General features: G+C 39.9%; 2 protein-coding genes across 8 annotated transcripts in view; one reads left to right on the plus strand and one right to left on the minus strand.

The window, feature by feature from the left end:
• B3GAT2 (beta-1,3-glucuronyltransferase 2) overlaps positions 1 to 20,053 on the plus strand; it is a 79,617-nt gene extending 59,564 nt beyond the window's left edge. The window contains exons 3-4 of one of the 2 annotated variants that reach the window (XM_067702850.1): positions 19,318 to 19,466; positions 19,547 to 20,053. In XM_067702850.1, coding sequence (XP_067558951.1) covers positions 19,318 to 19,466; positions 19,547 to 19,633 — 236 coding nt within the window. In that variant the 3' untranslated portion in view covers positions 19,634 to 20,053. Of the gene's footprint in view, positions 1 to 19,317 lie in introns of both variants that reach the window. The other variant, XM_067702849.1, reaches the window with a different exon arrangement.
• A 1-nt stretch (position 20,054) lies between these two features.
• Positions 20,055 to 21,956, minus strand: part of SMAP1 (small ArfGAP 1) — a 148,785-nt gene continuing 146,883 nt past the window's right edge. For 5 of the 6 annotated variants that reach the window (XM_067702844.1, XM_067702843.1, XM_067702847.1 and 2 more), the window contains one exon: positions 20,055 to 21,035. In XM_067702844.1, the coding sequence (XP_067558945.1) occupies positions 20,892 to 21,035 (144 nt within the window). In that variant the 3' untranslated portion in view covers positions 20,055 to 20,891. The remainder of the gene's footprint in view (positions 21,036 to 21,956) is intronic. The other variant, XM_067702848.1, reaches the window with a different exon arrangement.

The raw sequence follows: 21,956 nt of genomic DNA on the forward strand, positions 1-21,956 counted from the left end.
TCTGTTTCTATGCGTTTGATTTTGGGTTTTTTGTTTCTTGGGTTTTTTTTAGAATTCACATATATAAGAATCCTGAGATTATATAGTATTTGTCTTTCCCAGACTTGTTACACTAAGCGTAATGCCCTCAATGTCCATCCATGTTGTCGCAAAGAGCAAGTTTCCTTCTTTGTAGGGGTTGAATGATATTACATTATGTGTATATACATACACCACATCTTACATCTTAACTGTTGTAAATAGTGCTGCTGTGAACATTGGGCTGCATGAATCTTTGTGAATTAATGTTTGCATTTTATCGTGATAAACACCCAGAAGCAGAATTGCTAGATCATATGTTAGTTCTATTTTTAAATTTTTGAGGAACCTTCATACCATTTTCCATACTGGCTGCACCAATTTACATTCCCAGCAGCAGTGCACAAGGGTTCCCTTTTCTCCACATTCTCATCAATACTTGTTATTTCTTGTCTTTTTGATAATAGACATTGTAACAGGTGTGAGGTGGTATCTCATTGTGGTTTCAATTTGCATTTCCCTGATGATTAGTGATATTGAACACCTATTCATGTACCTGTTGGCCATCTGTATGTATTCTTGGGAAAAATATCTATTCAGATCCTCTGCTCGTTTTAAAAATCAGATTGCTTTTTGCTTTCAGTTCTTTATATATTTTGGATATTAACCCTTTATAGGATATATGATTTGCCTTTTCATTTTGCTGATGGTTTCTTTTGCTGTGCAGAAGTTTATTAGTTTGATGTAGTCCCACTTGTTTATTTTTTCTTTTGTTGCCTTTGCTTTTGGTGTCAGATCTAAAATATCATTGCCAAGACTGATGTCAAGGAGCTTACCACCTATGTTTATGATCACTAGGAGTTTTATGGTTTCAGGCCTTATGTTCGAATCTTTAATCAATTTTGAGTTAATTTTTGTGTATGATGTAAGAGAATGTCCAGTTTCATTCTTTTACCTGTGGCTGTCCATTTTTGCTGGCACAATTTATTGAAGAGACTGTCCTCTTCTCATTGTATATTCTTGGCTCCTTTGTCGTAAATTAATTGACCATATATGTGTGGATTTATTTCGGCGCTCTCTGATCTTTTTCATTGATCTGTGTGTCTGTTTTTATGCCAATACCATATTGTTTTGATTACTATATCTTTGTAATATAGTTTGAAATCAGGGAGTGTAATGCCTCCTGCTTTGTTCTTCTTTCTCAAGATTGTTTTGGCTGTTTAGGGTCATGTGGTTTTATACAAATTTTAGGATTGTTGTTCTGTTTCTGAGAAAAATGACTTCGTAATTTTGATAGGGATTGTATTGACTCTATAGATTGCTTTGGGTAGAATGGAAATTTTAACAACGTTAACTCTTCTAATTCATAAGCATGAAATATCTTTCCATTTGTGTTGTTTTCAGTTTCTTTCATCAATGTCTTATAGTTTTCAGGGTATATTTTACCTTCTTGGTTAAGTTTCTTTTTTTTTTTTAATTGATGTATAGCTGACTTACAATGTTGTGTTAGTTTCGGGTGTACAGCAAAGTGATTATTATACATACATATATATCTATTATATTTTTTTAGATTCTTTTCCTTTATAGGCTATTACAAAATATTGAGTATAGTTCCCTGTGCTATACAGTAGGTCCTTGTTGGTTGTCTATTTTATATATAGTAGTGTATGTATATGTTAATCCCAAACTCCTAATTTATCCCTCCCCACCCCCCACTTTCTTTGTTAAGTTTCTTCCTCGGTATTTTATTCTCTTTGATGCACTTGTAAATGGGATTGTTTTCTTAATTTCTACTTCTGATAGTTTGTCATTAGTATATAGAAATGCAACAGATTTCTGTGGATTGATTTTGTATCCTGCAATTTATTGAATTTTTTTATTCTAACAATTTTTTGGTGGTGTCTTTAGGGTTTTCTATCTGTAATACCATGTCATCTGCAAATAGTGACAGTTTTACTTCTTCCTTTACAATTTGCATGCCTTTTATTTCTTTTTCTTGCCTGATTGCTCTGGCTAGGACTTCCAATGCTATATTGAATAAAAGTGGCAGCCTTGTCTTGTTCCTGATCTTAGAGGAAAACTTTCAACTTTTCACCATTGAGTATGATATTAGTTGTGGGCTTGTCATATATAGCCTTTATTATGTTGATGTACATTCTGTCTATATATACTTTGTTGAGACTTTTTATCATAAATGGATGTTGAATTTTGTTAAAAAGCCTTTTCGGCATCTACTGTGATGATCACATGATTTTTGTCTTTCATTTTGTTAATTTGGTGGATCACACTGATTGATTTTCAGATACTGAACCATCCTTGCATCCTCAGAATAAATCCCACTAGATCATGGTGTATAATTCATTTAATGTATTGTTGAATTCAATTTGCTAATATTTTGTTGAGGATTTTTGCATCTATGTTCATCAGGGATATTGGCCTATAATTTTCATTTCTTATGGTATCCTTGTCTGGTTATGGTATCAGGGTAATATTGGCCTCAGAAAATAAGTTTGGAAGTGGTCCCTCTTCTATTGTTTTTGGAAGAGCTTGAGAAGGATTGGTATTAATTCTTTGGAAATGTTTTCTAGAAGTCACCAGTGAAACTCTCTGGTCCTGGACTTTTGTTTGTTAGGAGGTGTTTGATTACTGATTCAATCTTCTACTAGAAATTGGTCTGTTCATGTTTTCTATTTCTTCATGATTCAGTTGTAGTAGATTGTATGTTTTTAGGAATTTATCCATTTCTTCTAGGTTGTCCAATTTGTTGGTGTATATATTCACAGTAGTCTCTTATGATCCTTTGTATTTCTGTGTTATCAGTTGTAATACCTCCTCTTTCATTTCTGATTTTATTTGAGTCCTTTCTCTTTTTTTCCTTGGTGAGTCTAGCTATAAAGGTTTGTCAATTATGTTTATCTTTTCAAAAAACCAGGTCTTCGTTTCATTTTTTTTAAGTCTCTGCTTCATTGATTTTTGCTTTGATCTTTGTTATTTCCTTCCATCTACTAATTTTTGGCTTTATCTGTACTTTTTCTATTCTCTTGAAGTATAAAGTTAGATTGTTTGAGATCTTTTTAATTTCTTGGTGTAGGTAATTATATCTATGAACTTCCCTCTTAGGACTTCTTCTGCTATATCTCATAAATTTTGGTATGTTGTATTTCCATTTTCATTTGTCTCAAGGTATTTTTTGATTCCTCAGCAGTTGTTCATTTTTAACCTTCATGCCCTATGTAACTGTAGCTTCTTCTTCCATGCTTATCCACATCAAAGGATTATAATGGGACTGGGGGTTTGTAAAAAGAAAGGCAGTGCCCTCATTGGTATTGGCAGAGTAAGGATCTTTGAAGAGCCTGTTCTATATAAAAGCAATGAGAATACTGCAAGAATTGTCAAAATCAACTTTTTCAGGACCATGGAAACTAACCCAAGGTGTACATCAATCTGGAGAGTGTTTATTCAAGAAAAATGGCTATTACCTTTGTAAAACAGTGAGTATTGCATTGTTTCAACTTTCCCTATTCCCACCCATTCTTCCCAGTTCCATGGTAGCCTTGACAATGAAGAGCCCCACAGTCATGGTGACAATCAACAGCTACCGACCCTAGCATTCACTGGGAGGAAAGAAAAAGGTTGGAACTCATTCATAGCTCTGCTCTAAGAAAATTACCATTATTTGACATAACAGTTCTCTAGAAAATTCCTTTCACAAAGCTTGTCTTTTTCTGACCTCACTCAGAGCTCACCCAGGGCAAACAGCCTTTTCTCTGGGGACATTTTTTCAAAGTCAAAAAACAAACACAAAAATCCCAAAAAACAAAACCAAAAAACCAAAATAAACAAAAAACAGAAATAAAAAAAATATTGTTTACCATCACAGCTCCATGAGGCAGTGATTATAGTTGTGGCAAACATTAAGCTGAGCAAAATATTTAAAAGAAAAAGTTGGGGGGATATTTTATTCCATAAGCGGCTTTGAAAAGCTCTGACATATTATTGGAATTCTAGAAGGCCATGTGTATGCTTAGGTCTGTGTGCATGTCCAGAGCTGTGCATGTGCTTAAGAAAAATGTTTCAAGGCCCTGAGTTCTCTCCAGCTGATCAAGCCTCTGTGCAAGTAGGAAGTGGTGAAGGTTAAGGCAGAGTTGTAAACTGCCTGGCTGAGTGTTGAACACAGGCCCAACAGGCACACAGAGCCCCTTGGCCAAGACTGAGAGCCTCTTTGGTTCCAGGAATTTAAAGAAACATATGTCCAATATTTAACTGACCTGTAAGCTGACTGAGCAGAGATTTCAGTGGCTACACACAGCAAATAACACAGACTTTACAGAGTTAGTTCAAGAAAGCCACAAACAGTAACAGTAACAACAAGCAACAACAACATAGAGCAACACCTGTAGTAGAGGGGTGAGAATATCTGATGTCCAGAGTTGCCACATTCTATTATGTAAAATGTTCAATTTTCAACAAGAAGTTACAAGACATGCCAAGAAACAAGCATGGCCAATACACAAGTAATAGAAAGTGTCTCTGAGAAAGTCCAGACATTGGACTTACTAGACAAAGACTTTAAAGCAGCTGTTTTAGATATATCCAATCAACCAAAGGAAACCATGTCTAAATAACTAAAGGAAAATATGAGAATGCTGTCTCATCAAATAGGGGGTATAATGAAGTAAAAATTAAATTAATTAAATTTAAAAAATTAAAAAGAACACCAAGTAGAAATGCCAGAGTTGAAAAGTTCAATAACAGAGATGAAAAATTCCCTAGGAGGGTCAGAGAAGATTTGAGCAGACCAAAGAATCAATGTATTCTAAAGATAGGTCAATTGGGATGATTGAAGAAGAGAAAAGAATGAAGAAAAATGAACACAGCCTCAGAGACCTATGGGTCAAGGGTACAAATATATGCATGCTACAAGTCTGAGAGAAAGAGAAGGAAAGGACTAGAAAGAACATGTGAAGAAAAAATGGTCTTCCCAAATTTGTATGAAAAGCATTAATGTACACATCCAAGAACCTTAATGGACTCTAAGTAAGATAAACTCAAAGAGTACATCATACATCATAATCAAACTATCGAAAGACAATGCTGAAGAGAATCCTGACAGCAGCAAAAGTGAAGTGACCTATCATGTGTAAAGGATCTTCAATAAAGATTAACAGCTGATTTCTCATGGGAACCATGGAAGCCAGAAGGCAGTGGTTTGACATATTCAAAATACTGGAGGGAGAATTCTATATCTAGCAAAATTATCCCTCAAAATTGAAGGAGAAATTAAGATATTCCCAACATACAAATGCCATGAAAATTCACTGCTAGCAAAGATGACCTACAAGAAATACTAAAGGGAGTCTTTTAGGCCAAAATGAAAGGACATTAGACAGTAACTCTAATCCACATGAACAAATAAAAGAACCAGTAAAAGTTACTCTATCTATAAATTCAAAAGACAGTATAATTTTTACCTGTAACTTTTTTTTCTTTCTCTGATTTAAAAGGAAACTGCATAAAATGATAATTAGAAATCTGGGTTGAGAGACACACAATGTTTATGGATGTAATTTGTATGACAACAGCACAAAGGAGGAGGGGTAGATATGGTAGATAGCAAAATTGTATACTAGGAAATACCTATTTAATGCAGCAGAAGATGGTAATGGAGAAATAGAGGAATGAAAATATATTAGACACATAGAAAACAAATCGTAAACTGGAAGATGTAAATCTTAATTTATCAGTAATTACATTACACGTGAATGGATTAACCAATCCAATCAAAAAGCAGATGGACAGATGTGTAGAAAAATATGATCCAGCTATATCCTATATACAAGGCAAACATTTTAGATTAAAAGACACAAGTAGGTTGAAAGCAAAGGAATGGAAGAAGACATTTAAACAGAAACCAAAAAGAAAAAAAAAAACAGTTGGAGTGGCTATATGAATACCAGAAAAGATAGACTTTAAGACAAAAGTTGTTACCAAACACTAAAAAGGTTGTTTTATAATGATAAAAGTGTCAATAGGGACTTCCCTGGTGGTTCAGTGGTTAAGAATCTGCCTGCCAATGCAGGGGACACAGGTTTGACCCCTGGTCCAGGAAGATCCCACATCCCGCAGAGCAACTAAGCCTGTGCACCACAACTACTGAGCCTACACTCTAGAGCCTGAGACCCACAACTACTGAGCCCATGTGCCACAACTACTAAAGCCCCCATACGTAGAGCCCTTGCTCCACAATAAGAGAAGCCACCACAATGAGAAGCCTGTGCGCCGCAACGAAGAGTAGCCCCCACTTGCCGCAACTAGACAAAGCCCACATGCAGCAACAAAGATCCAACACAGCCTTTAAAAAAAAAAAGGGTCAATCTATCAAGAAGATAAAACAATTATAAATGTGCACACATTTTAAAACAGAGACCCAAAATACATAAAGCTAAAACAACAGAACTGAAGGGAGAAATAGACATTCAAAGATAATAGTTGTAAACATCAACATTCCACTTTCAGTAATAGAACAACTAGATAGAAGGTCAACTGGGATAGAAGACTTGAAAAGCACTATAAACTTACTAGACCTAAGACATCTATAGAACACTTCACCCAACAACAGCAGATTACACATTCTTTTCAAATGCACAATTGAACATTCTCTAGGAGAGACCATAAAATAAGTATTATGTTAAGCCATAAAACAAGTCTTAATAAATTTAAAATAATTGAAAGTGTTCAAAGTATGTTCTTGGGCCACACTGGAGTGAAGTCAGAAATCAATACCAGAAAGGAGTCTGTGGAATTCCCAAGTATGTGGAAATTAAACAGCATACTCCTAAATACCAAGAAATCACAAGGGAAATTGGAAAATACTTTGAGATGAATGAAAATGTAAACAAACATACTAAAACCTATGGAGTGCTTACAGGAAAATTTATAGCTCCAAATGCCTCTATTAAAAAGAAGAAAGATCTCAAACAAATTACCTAATCATTTACCATAAGAAACTAGAGACAGAAGAGCAAACTAAACCCCAAATAAGCAGCAGGAAGGAAATAAAATTAGAGAAAAAATAACTGATATAGAGAATAGAAGAACAAGTGAGCATATCAACGAAACCAAAAGTTTGTTCCTTAAAAGCATCAACAAAATTAACAAATCTTTAGTTAGACTGCCCAAGAAATAGAAGAGAAGCCTCATATTAATACAAGATTCAGGGATGAAAACAGGAACAGACTTTTGTTTTTTATTATGAGAAAACCATGAAAAATTGTATGCAAACAAATTAGATAACCTTGAAGACATGGACAAGTTCATCAAAAGGCTATTAAAGCTGACTCAAAATGAAATAGAAAATCTGAATAAGCCTATAAGAAATACACTGAATTGGTAATCAAAACTTCACACAGAGAAAAGCCCAGTTCTAGATGGCTTCACTGGTAAATTCTACCAAACATTTAAAGAGGATTTAAGAAAATTCCTTTACAAACACTTCCAAAAAGATAGAAGGGCAGGAACACATTTGAAGTCATTCTATGAGGCCAGTGTTACCCTGATTCAAAAACCAGGCAGCACAAAGGAAAAAACCTATAGACTAATATCCCTTATGAATATGGATGCAAAATTCCTAAACAAAGTACTAGTAAAGTTAATCCAGCAACATATAAAAAAGAATTGTACACCATGACCAGATGGAATTTATCCCTGGAGTGTAAGGTTAGTTCACATACAAAAGTCAATAAATTTAATATGTCAGTAGAATAAAGCACAAAAGCCACATAAATCAATAGATGCAGAAAAATCATCTGACAAAATTCAACATTCTTTCATTATCAAAACACTAGAAGAAGGCTTCCCTGGTGGCGCAGTGGTTGAGAGTCCGCCTGCCGATGCAGGGGACATGGGTTCGTGCCCCAGTCCGGGAAGATCCCACATGCCACGGAGCGGCTGGGCCCGTGAGCCATGGCCACTGAGCCTGCGCGTCTGGAGCCTGTGCTCCGCAACGGGAGAGGCCACAACAGTGAGAGGTCCGCGTACCGCAAAAACAAACAAACAAACAAAAAAACACTAAAAGATCAATACTGGGGAATGGAAAGGAACTTTCTCAACTTGATAAACAGCATCTACGAGAAACCCACAGCTAACATCATACTTAAGAGTTGAAAACTTAGTTTTTTCCCCTCAAATGAAGAATAGGACAAGGATGACCCCTCTTGACACTTGTATATTCTCCATTTTACTATAAATTACAGGGAAATTAAGTGAAAAAAATTAATACAAGGCATCTGAGTTAGAAAGGAAGATCATTTACACAGTAAAATGGTCTCTTACATGGTAAATCCTCAGAAATACACACATGTGCATGCATACACACACACACAACCAATAGTGCTATAAATGAATTTATCAAGTTTGCAGGATGCAAGATCAATATATGTACATCAGTTTTATTTCTGTACATCAGCAATGAACAATCTGAAAATGAAATTTAAAAACAATTTCATTCACAACAGTGTCATAAATAATAAAATAGTAATAAATTTAATAGAGAAAGTATTAGACTTGTACACTGGAAACTGTAAAACATTACTGAGAGAAATTAATGAAGAACAAAATAAGCGGAGAGACACATTACGTTCATGGATTAGAAGACTTAACGTTATGGGGAAGATTTATTAATATTACCAAAATGGCAATGTTCCCCAAATTTATCTACAGATTCAATGCAATTCCTATCAAAATTCTGGCTGCCCTATTTGCAGCCAAATTTACATGGTGATCTTAAAATTCATATGGGAAAGGAAGGGATTCAATGGCCAAAATGATCTTGAAAAAGAACAAAGTTGGAAGACTTACACTTCCTGATTTGAAAACTTACTATAAAGCTGAAGTAACAGACAGTGTGGTACTGCATAAAGATAAGCATATGAATCAATGGAATAGAATTGATTGTCCAGAAAGAAACCCTTCATTTATGGTCAAGGGTTTTTGCCATGGGTGCCAAGACCATTCAGTAGAGAAAGAATAGTCTTTACCAAAAATGGTGCCCAGAGTTATACCGAAAGCCACTTAATTCATATCCTTTAAAAAAGGCATTTTTCAATAGATGAATTATATCTCAATAAAGGAGGGTGGGGAAGATTCTCACACACACACATGCCCACATGGCACTCCAAAAGGCAGTGTACGCTTTGCTGGGAAGAGAGATGACAGGAGAGTCGACCACAGAAAAAATTAGAGAAGAGAGGAGAGGAGGTGTTGGACACATACCTTTCTCCAACAAGTTCCCCAAGACTATTGTGTGTATACATTTTAATTGGGAACTTGGAATCTTTTCTTCTTCTTGTTTAAAGTGGAGAGAGAGAGAGACTTTTGAAAGTACTTGATACTTACTGGCAACAGCAGAAGTGTGTCAGCCGCCCAGTGTTCTAGTACAACTAGTCAGAGTGACTGTTCAAGTAAAAAAGCCATTAGTATCTTTCTTGTGACCAGACAATAAAGGAATTGTTGCCAAAAACTACCTTTTGGGAAACGGAAATAGTTTTTATCTGTAAGAACCTTGCTGAAATTAGATTATGTGTAGTTAGAAAAGAGAGCATGTGCTAGTGAGACAAGTATATGCAGGGGAGACTAAGTTGATACACAATAGAAGGAAATGATAAGCACTACTGATGCTGTTAACGTGGCTGAATGGGGAAGAAGAGGTTTACTGGACTTTGCTTTTTCCTTTCCAATTTGTTTGCCTTTTCTTTCTTTCTTTACTTTTTATGCCTTATTGCAAAGGCTAGGACCTCCAGTACATTGTTGAATAAAGGTTGAGAGCAGACATCCTGCTTCATTCAATCTTCAGTGGTTTAATTAACACCCAATATTTCACCATTAAGTATACTGTTGGCAGTAGGTTTTTTGTAGATGCACTTTATCAAGTTGAGGAAGTTCACTTCTATTCTTAGTTTGCTGAGAGGCTTTTCTTTTTTTTTATTTTTAATTAATTAATTAATTTATTTATTTATTTATTTATTTTTGGCTGTGTTGGGTCTTCAGTTCTGCCCACGGGCTTTCTCTAGTTGCGGCGAGTGGGGGCTACTCTTTGTTGTGGTGCGCAGGCTTCTCATTGCGATGGCTTCTCTTGTGGAGCACGGGCTCTAGGCGCCTGGGCTTCAGTAGTTGTGGCGCACAGGCTCAGTAGTTGTGGCTCGCGGGCTCTAGAGCGCAGGCTCAGTAGTTGTGGCGCGTGGGCTTAGTTGCTCTGCGGCATGTGGGATCTTCCGGGACCAGGGATCAAACCCGTGTCCCCTGCATTGGCAGGCGGATTCTTTACCACTGCACCACCAGAGAAGACCTGAGAGGCTTTCCTAAAATCATGTTTAGATGTTAGATTTTGTCAAGTGCATTTTCTTCACCTATTGAGATAATCAGGTGTGGGGTTTTTTCTTTCTTTTTTAAAAGCCTCTTAATTTGGTGAATTACATTGATTGATTCTGAAAGGTTAAGCCAACACTGCAGTCACGAAATGAGCCTCACTTGGTCATGATTTGTTGTCTTTTTAATTTTTGGATTCAATTTGTTAGAACTTTAAGAATTTTTCTGTTTGTGTTCATGCGGGTTGCTGGTCTGTAGTTTTCTTGTAATGTTTCTGTTTGCTTTTGGCATCAGGGCACTACTGGCCTCAGAGAATTTGAAAGGTATTCCTACCTTTTCTGTACTCTGGAAAAGTTAGATTCTTTCTTACTTAAACATTTGTTAGAAATCACCAATGAAGCTCTCTAGGCCTGGAAGGTCTTTTTTTACCTTTGTTTTTTGTTTGTTTTGGTGGGAAGATTTTAACTATAAACTTAATTTCTTTCATTGATCCAGGGCTATTCAGATTATCTAATTTTCATGAGCGAGCTTGATGGCCTGTATCTTTAAGGAATTTGTCCATTTTTCTCTAAGGTATGAAATTTATTTCCATCAAGTTGTTCATAATATGCTTTTATTATCATTTTAATGTTTGTAGAATCTGTATTGATACTCCTCTTTCATTCCTGGTAATCTGTGTTTTCTCTTTTCCTGATAAGTAAAAGTAGATATCGATCAATTTTATTCACTTCCCCCCCCCACAAAGGACACAGTTCTGATTTCACTGATTTCTCTATTGTTTTCTACTTCTATTTCAGATTGTATTTATCAGTACCTTTTTTCTATTCACTTTTGGCTTGTATTTACTCTTCTTTTTCTAGTGTACAAAGGTGAGTGATTAGTTCATTGAGCTGAGACCTTTCTTCTTACCTAATAGAAGTGTTTAGTGCTTGATGTCAGCATCATGGCAGCATGAGATGCTCCCTTTGTCTCTCCCTTCAATCTACAAGGTTTCCTCTGACCAACGTGCCAGGATGCCAGCGATCTCCACACATCTGTACATCTAAAGGTGGGTGGCCTGGAGCAGACGGCCAAGGCAGAGCCTGTGATCCTGACCCTGGGGGCGTGGCAGGTGAGCCTGCAGCCCCAGAGAACCCGGTAGCAGCAGGGGAGGCTGTGCATACGAATCCAGATTCCTGGTGCAGCAGGGCCCTTGGCCACAGGAAACCAGGCAGCAGTGGCAGCAGGACCTGTGACCCTGACCCCCGCCATGGAGGCACGTGTGACTCCCCCACCTGCAGCAGGAGCAGCCCAACAACCCCTTATGTGGCAGAGGCACCCACAGCCCCAGCTGCCCCACCACCCGCTATCTCCCCTCACGGCTGTAGAGCCCCTGACCCCAGCAACTCTGGACAAAGTGCAGGCACCCACCATCCCAGGGCCCCAAGCTGTGATGCCAGTGACAGCAGTGATACTGGCAACAGCAAGGCGCCAGCAACCCCAGAGACAGAGGCAGCAACAGCAAGGGCACCAGGTGACACCTCTGGCAGGGGCTGTGGAGGGGGTAAAGTGCTGACTCTCAAATATAGCCAGAGGCAGCCTAAGTAAGAGAAACCAAAAATTTGTGCTGTAGCGCCGTTTACTGAAAAACAAAAGAAAAGCCTCTAATTTCTATCCTGTTGAATTGTTAGAATCAAGTTTTTTAAAGCTGTACCTAAAGAAAGGTGTTTGCTACTTTAAATGCACCAGCAAAGGAACAAGTCGTCAAGTACCGTAAAAGAACTGTGGTAACTCAGCATCACAAAAAGAAAACGACAAATCTCCGGAAACCAAATTTAAAGTCACGGAATACTGCCATCTAACTGATAGAGAATTCAAAACAGCTGTCATGAGCTGTCATGTCAGTGAGTGGCAAGAAAACTCAGAAAGGCAGTTTACTGAGCTCAGGAATAAAATGAACGAACAGAAGGAATAATTTACCAAAGAGATTGAAACTTAAAAAAGAACAAAACAAAAATTCTGGAGCTGAAGAACCCAATAAAGGAGATGAAGAGAACACATTAGAAGGCAATGGAAACAGAGCAGATCAGATGGAAGAGAGAATTAACAAGCTCGCAGACAGAAAAATAGAAATGATACAGGTGGAAGAGGACAGACAACTAAATCTAAAAAGAAGAAGAAATTCTACCAAAATTTTGAAGAATATTTAATACCTATGCTTCTCAAATTCTTCCCAAAAAACTTGAAGAGGAAGGAATGCTTCATAACTTAATAATAATGAAGCCAACATTACCCTGATACCAAACCAGACAAGGAAACACACAAAAAAGAAAATTACAGGCCTGTATCTCTGATGAACATAGATGCAAAAATCCTCAACAAAATATTAGCAAACTGAATACAATACATTAAAAGGATCATACATCATGATCAAGTGGGATTTATTCCAGGGATGCAAGGATGGTTCAACATCTGCAAATCAATCAACGTGATACACCACATTAACAAAATGAAAAATAAAATATGATCACCTCAATAGATGCAGAAAAAGCATTTGACAAAATTCAACACCCATTCATGGAAAAAACTCAATAAAATGGGTACAGAAGGAACATATATCAACATAATAAAGGCTATACATTACAAACCCACAGCTAACATCACATTCAACCGTGAAAAACTGAAAGCTATCACTCTAAGATCAAGACAAGATAAGGATGCCCACTCTCACCGCTCTTATTAGTATTGGAAGTCCTGGCCAGAGCAGTCAAGAGAAATATACAAAAGGCATGCAAATTGGAAAGGAAGAAGTAAAACGGTCACTATTTACAGATGACATATTATACATAAAAACCCTAAGGTCTCCGCCAAAAAACAGTAATAAATGAATACAGTAAAGCTGCAGGGTACAAAATTAGTGTACAGAAATCTGTTGTGTTTCCATACACTAACAGTGAATTATCAGGAAGAGAAATTAAGAAATGCCATTTATAATTTTAACAAAAAGAATAAAATACCTAGGAATAAATTTAACCAAGGAGGTGAAAGACCTGTATACTGAAAACTATAAGACATTGATGAAAGAAATCGAAGAAGATGCAAAGAAGTGGAGTTAATCCATGCTCATGGATTGGAAAAATTAACATTGTTAAAATGTCCATATCACCTAGTGCAGTCTATTCAATGCAATCCCTATCAAAATCCCAATGACATTTTTCACAGAAATAGAACTAAAAATTCTAAAATTTATATGGATATACAAAAGACCCCGAATAGCCAAAAAAAAAAAAATAGTGATTAAAAAAAAGAATGGAGCTGGAGGTATCACACTCCCTGATTTCAAATTATTATACTACAAAGCTATAGTAATCCAAACAACATAGTATTGGCAGAAAAACAGACACACAGATAAATGGCACAGAAATGAGACCCCAGAAATAACCCCACATGTATAAGGACAGTTAATATATGACAAAGGAGCAAAGAACATGCAATGGAGAAAGGATAGTCTCTTCAATAAATGGTGTTGGGAAAACTAGACAGTCACATGCAAAAGAATGAAACTAGACCATTATCTTACATCATACACAAAATTAACCCAAAATGGATTAAAGACTTGAATGTAAGATCTGAAACTACAAAACTTTTAGGTGAAACCATAGGCAGTATATTTTTTCATCAACCTCAGCAATATCTTACTGGATGTGTGTCCTCAGGCAAGGGAAACAAAAGCACAAATAAACAATAGGGACTACATCAAACTAGAAAGCTTCTGCACAGTGAAGGAAACTATCAACAAAACCAAAAGACTACCCACCAAATGGGAGATGCTATTTGTAAATCATACATCTGATAAGGCACTAATATCCAAAATATATAAAGAACTCATACAACTCAAGAACAAAAAACCAAACATCCTGAATACTTTTCCAGAGTAGACATACAGATGGCCAACAGGCACATGAAAAGATGTTCAACGTCACTAATTATTAGGGAAATGCAAATCAAATCCACAATGAGATATCACCTCACGTCCATTAGAATGGCAACCATCAAAAGGGCAAGAAAAACAAGTGATGGAGAGGATGTGGAGAAAGGGGAACCCTCCTCCACTGTTGGTGGGAATGTAAATTGGTGCAGCCACTATGGAAAATGGTATGGAGATTCCTAAAAAAATTTTAAGAATAATTAATTTTCTAGCTATTCTACTTCTGAACATTTATCCAAGGAATATGAAAACCCTAATTTGAAAAGGTACGTGCACCCTTATGTTCATTGCAGCATTACTTACAATAGGCAAGATACAGGAGTAGCCTAAGTGCCCCTCAGTGGAGGAATGGATAAAGAAGATGTGGTGTGTATATACAGTGGACTCAGACGTAAGAAAAACAAACAAAAAAAAGACGAAATCCTGCCATTTGTGAAAACATGGGATGGACCTTGAGGGCTATTACGCTAAGTGAAATAAGTCAGAGAAAGACAAATATGGTATGACTTCATTCATGTGTGGGATCTAAAAACAAACAAATGAACCAAACCAAACCAAACCAACACACAGATATATAGAACAGAGTAGTGGTTACCAGAGGGGAAAGTAGGTAGAGGGAAGGCCAAATGGGTAGAGAGGGTCAGCTTTTGGTGATGAGCACACTGTAATGTTGTACACATGAAATTTATATAATTTTTTTAGTGATTCAGTTATATATTTATATATTCTTCTCTACATTCTCTTCCATTATAGGTTATTACAAGCTACCGAGTATAGTTCCCTGTGCTGTACAGCAGTTCCTTGTTTATCTATTTTATATCTACTGCATGTGTGTATATCTTAATCCCAAACTCCTAATTTATCCCTCCCCTCCCCTCCCCTTCGGTAACCGTAAGTTTGTTTTCTATGTCTGTGAGTCTATTTCTGTTTTGTAAGTAAGTTCATTTGTATCATTTTTTAGATTCCACATACAAGTGGTATCATATGGTTATTTGTCCTTGTCTGACTTACTTCACTCAATATGATAATCTCCAAGTCCATCCATGTTGCTGCAAATGGCATTATTTCATTCTTTTTTATGGCTGGGTAGTATCCCATTGTGTATGTATACCACATCGTCTTATCCATTCATCTGTTGATGGGCACTTGGGTTGCGTCCATGTCTGGGCTATTGTAAATGGTGCTGCTGTGAACATTGAGAGGCGTGTATCTTTTCAAATTATAGTTTTTTCCAGATATATGCCCAGGAGTGGGATTGCTGAGTTTTCATTATGGGATTGTAATTTCCTGCTTCTTTGCACATCTGGTCATTTTTGTATCTCAGGCATTAAAAATTTTATGTTGCTAGGTTCTAGGGGAAAAAATGTGTCTAGTTCCTTATATTTCATTGTATATGTATATATGAAATGTGTAACATACATTTATTCTACATATATACACACACATATACATGTGGGTGTGTATATATGTTTGCATGTTATGTATGTATTTGTTTATTTACTTTTAGCTTTTTTCTGGGCTATAATTAAGTTACTTAGAAACATTTTGATCCTTTCCTGGCTTACTTTTAAGTGTTGGGCAAACCAGCTAAGCCTTCATTTTAGGGCTAGTTTGGCCTCACAGTGGACCAGTGGCCGTGCGAGCACTCTTCCGAGCATCCCAGCTGTCGCCCGTTGTGCCCTGGCCATGGGGCACGTGGCCTGTCCCAGCCCTGAGTGGCCTCTAGGGATTGGTCCATTCACCTGTTTCCTTCCAGTGGCTCCTTTCTTGAACTCAGGGAGTCTCACCAGCATCTACTGACCAGACTCAGTGGGACTTGAGGCAAGCCCTCTGCAGACAGTCGCATCCTCTGCTCTCAGGGTGACGCCCCCTGAATTCCAGCTGTCTTAGCCTCCCTGAGTTCTCCATTCTGTTTCCTCAGCTCAAGGAGATGGCAGAGCTGTGTGTGTTCCCCTCCCAGGGGTGTAGCCTTCAGGCGGGAAGCTGGGGCAACTGTAGGGCTCACATTTGTCTCTTCTTTTCAGAGATCTCTGTCCTGTGTGCCTTTTCCCCAGTGCTAGAAACTATTTTTTCAAATGTTTTGTCTGGTTTTTAGCTATTTAAGACAGTAGGAAAAACCCCGTCCTTGTTGCTTCGGCCATCTTGTCCATAAGTAAGTGGAAATGGCCTGATGGACTTGGAGCTGCATCTGTTCATTGGTAAACATACACTGAGCAGGGCGGTCCTTCTGACTGGGAGGGACTGGGTCCCCACCACCCACCCTGTCCACTTGAAGAAGCCAGGAAATCCTGCTTTCACTGTGAATAACCAGTGTTCATTTGCACTTCTTTACACAACTGACCAGGACAGAGACTCCTACTTCCACGATTGTTATAAAGCTCCTAGTATCCCAAAGGCTTCTGAGAACACCTTTAAAACTAAATTAACTTCACTGACAAAAGGGAAGGGTACATACGATACTTGAGGCGTAAGTGCTTGGAAATGAAGAAAACTCAAGGTACCTATCTTGGGTTGGAAGCAATGGTTTAGGAGCGAAAAACTCCTTGTCTGACTTTCAGAGGGAGGATTCTAACTCCCAGGTTCACAGCAGGTCAGACGGTTCCCCAGAAGGCAGCCCAGGGCTTGGCCTAGTTCTCGAGTGGTTCCCGGTGCTGCTATGACCTGCTTCCCTTGAAGAGCTCACTGAGCAGGGCCTGGTGAAGACAGTGGAGGGGGGGGAGGGGGAGGTGTCTGAATGCCGCCCCCCTTTTGTATTAAATAGAAAACCACTTTGCCGCGGTGGTGAGCCAGCTGCCCTCCAATTCTCTCCCCGGGCTGCCAGCCTGCACCCCATTCTCCAGTGGGACCAGGAAAGGGCCTTGCAGCAGAGCAGGGAGTAGTTTCACAGCTGGCTGTCAGCTCTGCCTGTCTATATGGTAGACTTTGCCATATAACTGCTTTAGGAGCTAGCAGGATATTCCTGAGCTACAGAAAGCAAGAAGACACTCTTAATCTGAATCCTTCAGTGGTCACGACGATGAATGTGTTAGCCTGAGGGAAAATGGGGAAAGTCAGATCCAAGTGGCTTCATATAATTTTCACAATGACTTCTGCGCAACTCGGATCCTGTTTTTTTTTTTTATGAGAATGGGGAAATAAAATCAGTACCTTGAGGCCATGTGAGAAATATACCAGGAGCTTCAGTATGGTTAAAAAGGGCAGACTCTGAGCTAGGAAAAAAAAAGGATGAAGCTTACTTAAAGCACATGAAAACAACCCCAGAAATCTTTTCATCCTAAGATCTGAGTTGACCTAGTAGAAGTCACTTTTTTGTGTTAATTTGAACCTTTGACTTCCTGTTGGGGCCCGGGGCTGTTGAAGCCACATCCGAGGAAGGCTTCAGACTTGTTAGCCAAGTGGGGTGAAGCGCAGGTGGCCTGGAACTTTCCTGAGCCTCTTGCCGTCAACACTGTTCTCCAGCCATAGGCGGTGGCTAATCCACCCCCCCTCATGATAGTATTTACAATGGTATCGGCATTTATCTATCTTAGGGTCCTCTGAACAGAGCTTTGCAGTTAGTGAAGGCTTTCTGTTCACTAATTTCACATCAGACGTGAGGGGAGGGGGTGTCACGCCACCCTTGCGGGTGAGGAAACGGGGGAGTTTCAGAATCGAGAGAGGCTGAGTGACTTGGCCGGTTCTCAGCTGCAAGGACCCATGAGAAAACGGAGGTGCTAACTCCGAATTCTGCCGGGACGTGCTGCCCCGCCAGGATTGGTGGAGATCCCGGGCCAGGCCTCGGGACAACGCTCGCAGCACCTGTCTCCGTGTTCGGGCTCGCTCAGCACCTGCGGTACCCACCTGTGTCTGTAGGCAGCTTCGCGGTGCGTTCTCCCACGGGGGCGGCGGGGTCGGGAGCGCGGGTCTGCAGTCCCGCGTCTGGAGAGGTTAAGAGGATGCTGGCTGTGCTCTGCTCGCAGCTCCCCCGCGACTGACTGGAATCATTTGATACTAACTTTGCTAACTATGCGTTTGCATAAAGCGGCATAAATCAGCTCAGTTAATGTAGGGAAGGGCAAAAAGCTGCTAAGAAAACGTTCCTGGAGACTGATCCTCCTAACTCTGGAAGGGCGCCTGGCTTTACAGTGTCAGCTTAGTCGTGAAGAGCAGAGGTCGGGGTGCAGACTTTCACAACAATTAGGACGGCTGTGACAGCTGCTTCCAGAGACGGCTTGTGGAGCGCTTAATGGCTAAGCCTGTAACACAGTTTGTTAAACTACAGACTAAAGAGTAATGATTTTTCGTAACACCAAACCATTTAAGGAAATTGACACTCATCTGTTTCCTTGAAAAATGAACTACAAAAACCAAATTTGCCAAATGGCCTGATATCATCTCCTGTACTGATTTCCAGCCCCCCACGCCCCGCTCTTCAGATTGAATCAAATTGGAAATTTATACCAAATGACTATAGAGTATTCATTTCCCAGCTAACTGACCGGACTTGTATTCCTCCGTCTTCTAACCTCAGGGTCCATCAGAGCAGTGCTGGCTTTGGTAGGAACACATGGAGATGTCAGAGGACAGGCAGGAAAGCGGGGCGCCCTCCTCCCCGGGGACAGGCAGGGCGAGACTGTGTGCATTTCAGGTGTACTGAGTTCTAGTTACTCCCAGAGGCCAAACGTGCGGGGGCTGTGATGGCCTCTGCGCCGTGCACCCTTTGTCATCAACAGGCTACGTAGTGTCCAGAAGCCACCCCTCCACACACAGCCTCGATCAGGGCGGCAGACGTGCTCTATTGTAAAGGCGGGCTGTCCTTCTGAGACTGTGATGATGCAGGTAACACTCCTGCTCAACTCTGTGAACCAAGACTTGGCCCACGGTAGATACTGAAAAAAACGGGTTTTGATGTGACCAAGATTATATAGAAAAAAACAGAAGTACACCAGTATTTTACTTTAAAGACTTTTTTTTTTTTAACTTTCACAAAGGATTTGCTGTAAGCCTTCAAGTCATCTTGTCCAACCCCAAAGCTGTATTTAAGCGTCGTGGGTCCCAGCCTGGGATGCAGGAATCTGACTTTCTAAAGCAGATCACGACCGTCGAAGAACTGGAACCGAAAGCAAGTAACTGCACCAAGGTATTCATTGCACTCGTGCCTCTTGACTTTGCTGTGTGTCCCTTGAGAGCGTGGCTACCCATCAGGTCTCCTCCCCGCAGGTCCTCGTGTGGCACACTCGGACAGAGAAGGTGAACCTAGCCAACGAGCCCAAGTACCACCTGGACACGGTGACGATCGAGGTGTGACAGAGCCGCAGCTGGTGCTCTGGCGGGCGTGCGGGGTAGGGCTGCGGGCACCCGGGGGCCGTTTCCTCTGCTCTCCTCCCGACGGGCACCTGCTTACAGGGTGGCTGTGTCCGGAAGCTGAGCACGGGTAGAGACAGCCGCTCTTGTCTCCGTTTGTTCTGCATGCTCCCTTACAAGCAACCCGGAGGGTCTCTGTACAGCACAGCTAATGGCACGCAGGCTAGTACCATTCCCAGAATCTTCTTACATACTTTTTTTTCCCATTTGGCCTTATAATTAATTGGTAGAACTGAACAAAACAAACAGATGACAAGTGTTCTGTCAACAGCACATTCCCAATTTGTGACTCTGCAACGTGAAGTAACTTTTGTAAGACTGGCGGCAGTATACATCATAGGAAATAAAACCCACAAAAAAGGTCTATGGATTCATCTGTTTAATACAGGGATATGACATCTGTCAGTACTAGGCACCATAAAATGTAAACACAATTACTGTCATAAACCTGGATACGCCTTCAAGGGTTGAAGTGGCTTGTTTAGTTACCCTGTTTGCATCTAGTGCAGAGAAAGGTCTCGTGTTTGTTAGCGCTACGTGTACATAGGAAGAGATCCCAATTACAAGGGAGGCAGGTAAAATCTGACTTCTTCAAACATTCGTTAAACAACTAACTTCATAGTAACATCCAGGTTTATCTTCCTTTCTCTAACCACGTTCCCGGTTAAGCACATCATAGCAACAGCACAGTGACGTGAATGATGACATAAAAGAATCTGGATACACTAGAAAACAGTGCTCAGTGATACATTGACATTCTATTTATATGATTAAACATTTGATCATACAGTACCTTCCTACGGGATTACTGGCTAATCTGGGGGTGGGGTCATACTGTTAGAGGTATTACTAACAAACATGATAGCTACTTCCCTTATATGCAAACATGAGAGCTACCATTTCCTCGAGAGGGAAACTGACCATGCACGTTGACCGAGCAGCTTCCCAGATACGGTGTCTATGAAATCCTGGGAAATGTGAGCAAAAGCTGCCCTCGACATGAAATGGTTTCTCAGCCTGCTTTTCACCACAGCAAATTTAATCCATCAGTACAGACCAACACGGTCAATCAATCAGATAATGCTTAATATGAACAAATGGGGAGAAAAGAAAAAAATATTATGTACACGAATGAACAGGGGAACCCGGCTGCATCTCCGCAGGAATGTCAGGGGGGAGCGCGGTGGGCCGCGCTGCAGGGTCACTTCCACAGCTGCGTGCTGAGCGTCTGACCTGACGAGGCCCCCGACCACCCCGCTGCCCCCGCCGTGGTGCTGGGGGGCTGGCTGAAGCCTGCCGCGGGGCTTGCGCCGCCCAGGCTCAGGCCAGCCATCTGCTGGTTCACCTGTGAACACACAAAAGGCATCCTTCACTTTGCAGGCCTGGTTCCTTCAGCCACTGCTAGACATTTCTAATGGCCAGCCTATTTTAGTAGAAGTGGGCCTTTACTCGAAGTTGATTTACTCAGAGAGACACGGACACTTAATAGCAACTCTAAGTATTTTTCATCCATGTGAACAGCTGTCCGAGCCCTGGAGTAAAAGCAGCCGACCACACGATGCTTTCTCCACAGAAAGCAAATAGCTACCGTGTTCCCTTCTTGGTTGCTATTTCCTTCTGCTTTTCAACCCTGTCTATAAAGTGGTCTCAAGTCATTTTATATTTATTCATTTTCTGGACTCAATTTCTTGTCCCCCAAAGATTAACCACAACTGGAAAAAGTACCAAAGCAATCGCTGAATTCGTATCTGGATGTGCCATGAGTCTGCTATTCGAACTTTCAACTATACTAGCAATACTTTCAACCATATACTTTCTAGGATATGCCTTCAACTATAGCTTAACTACTAAGGACTAAGGAAATGTCTGAAAGTAAACTACTCCAAAATTATGAACTGTATATGATGGCAATTGTTCTGTCTTTATTCAAGTCTTAAATAGCTCTGTATACTTTATAAATATTTAAAAAGGTCATAAAACATATTTTTCTTTTGCTATAGCCAACCATATAAACGCCTATTGTATGACAAAAGGTGTAAGATTACATGTACTTTCCTTCCAGACTGGAGTCCTAAAGGTGTAAGATTACATGTACTTTTCTTCCAGACTGGAGTCGTGTGTACATAAGCCTCCTAACCCTCCCCTGTGGTGCTCTCACTTCTAAGACTGATGGTAAGTGAAGGAAAGGCAAGATTTACTACTAAGTAGAGTGGATTCAAAATCTATGCTCAGGGCTTCCCTGGTGGCGCAGTGGTTGAGAGTCCGC

Source organism: Pseudorca crassidens, chromosome 13 (genome assembly GCF_039906515.1).
Source record: "Pseudorca crassidens isolate mPseCra1 chromosome 13, mPseCra1.hap1, whole genome shotgun sequence".
NCBI classification, from domain to species: domain Eukaryota; kingdom Metazoa; phylum Chordata; class Mammalia; order Artiodactyla; family Delphinidae; genus Pseudorca; species Pseudorca crassidens.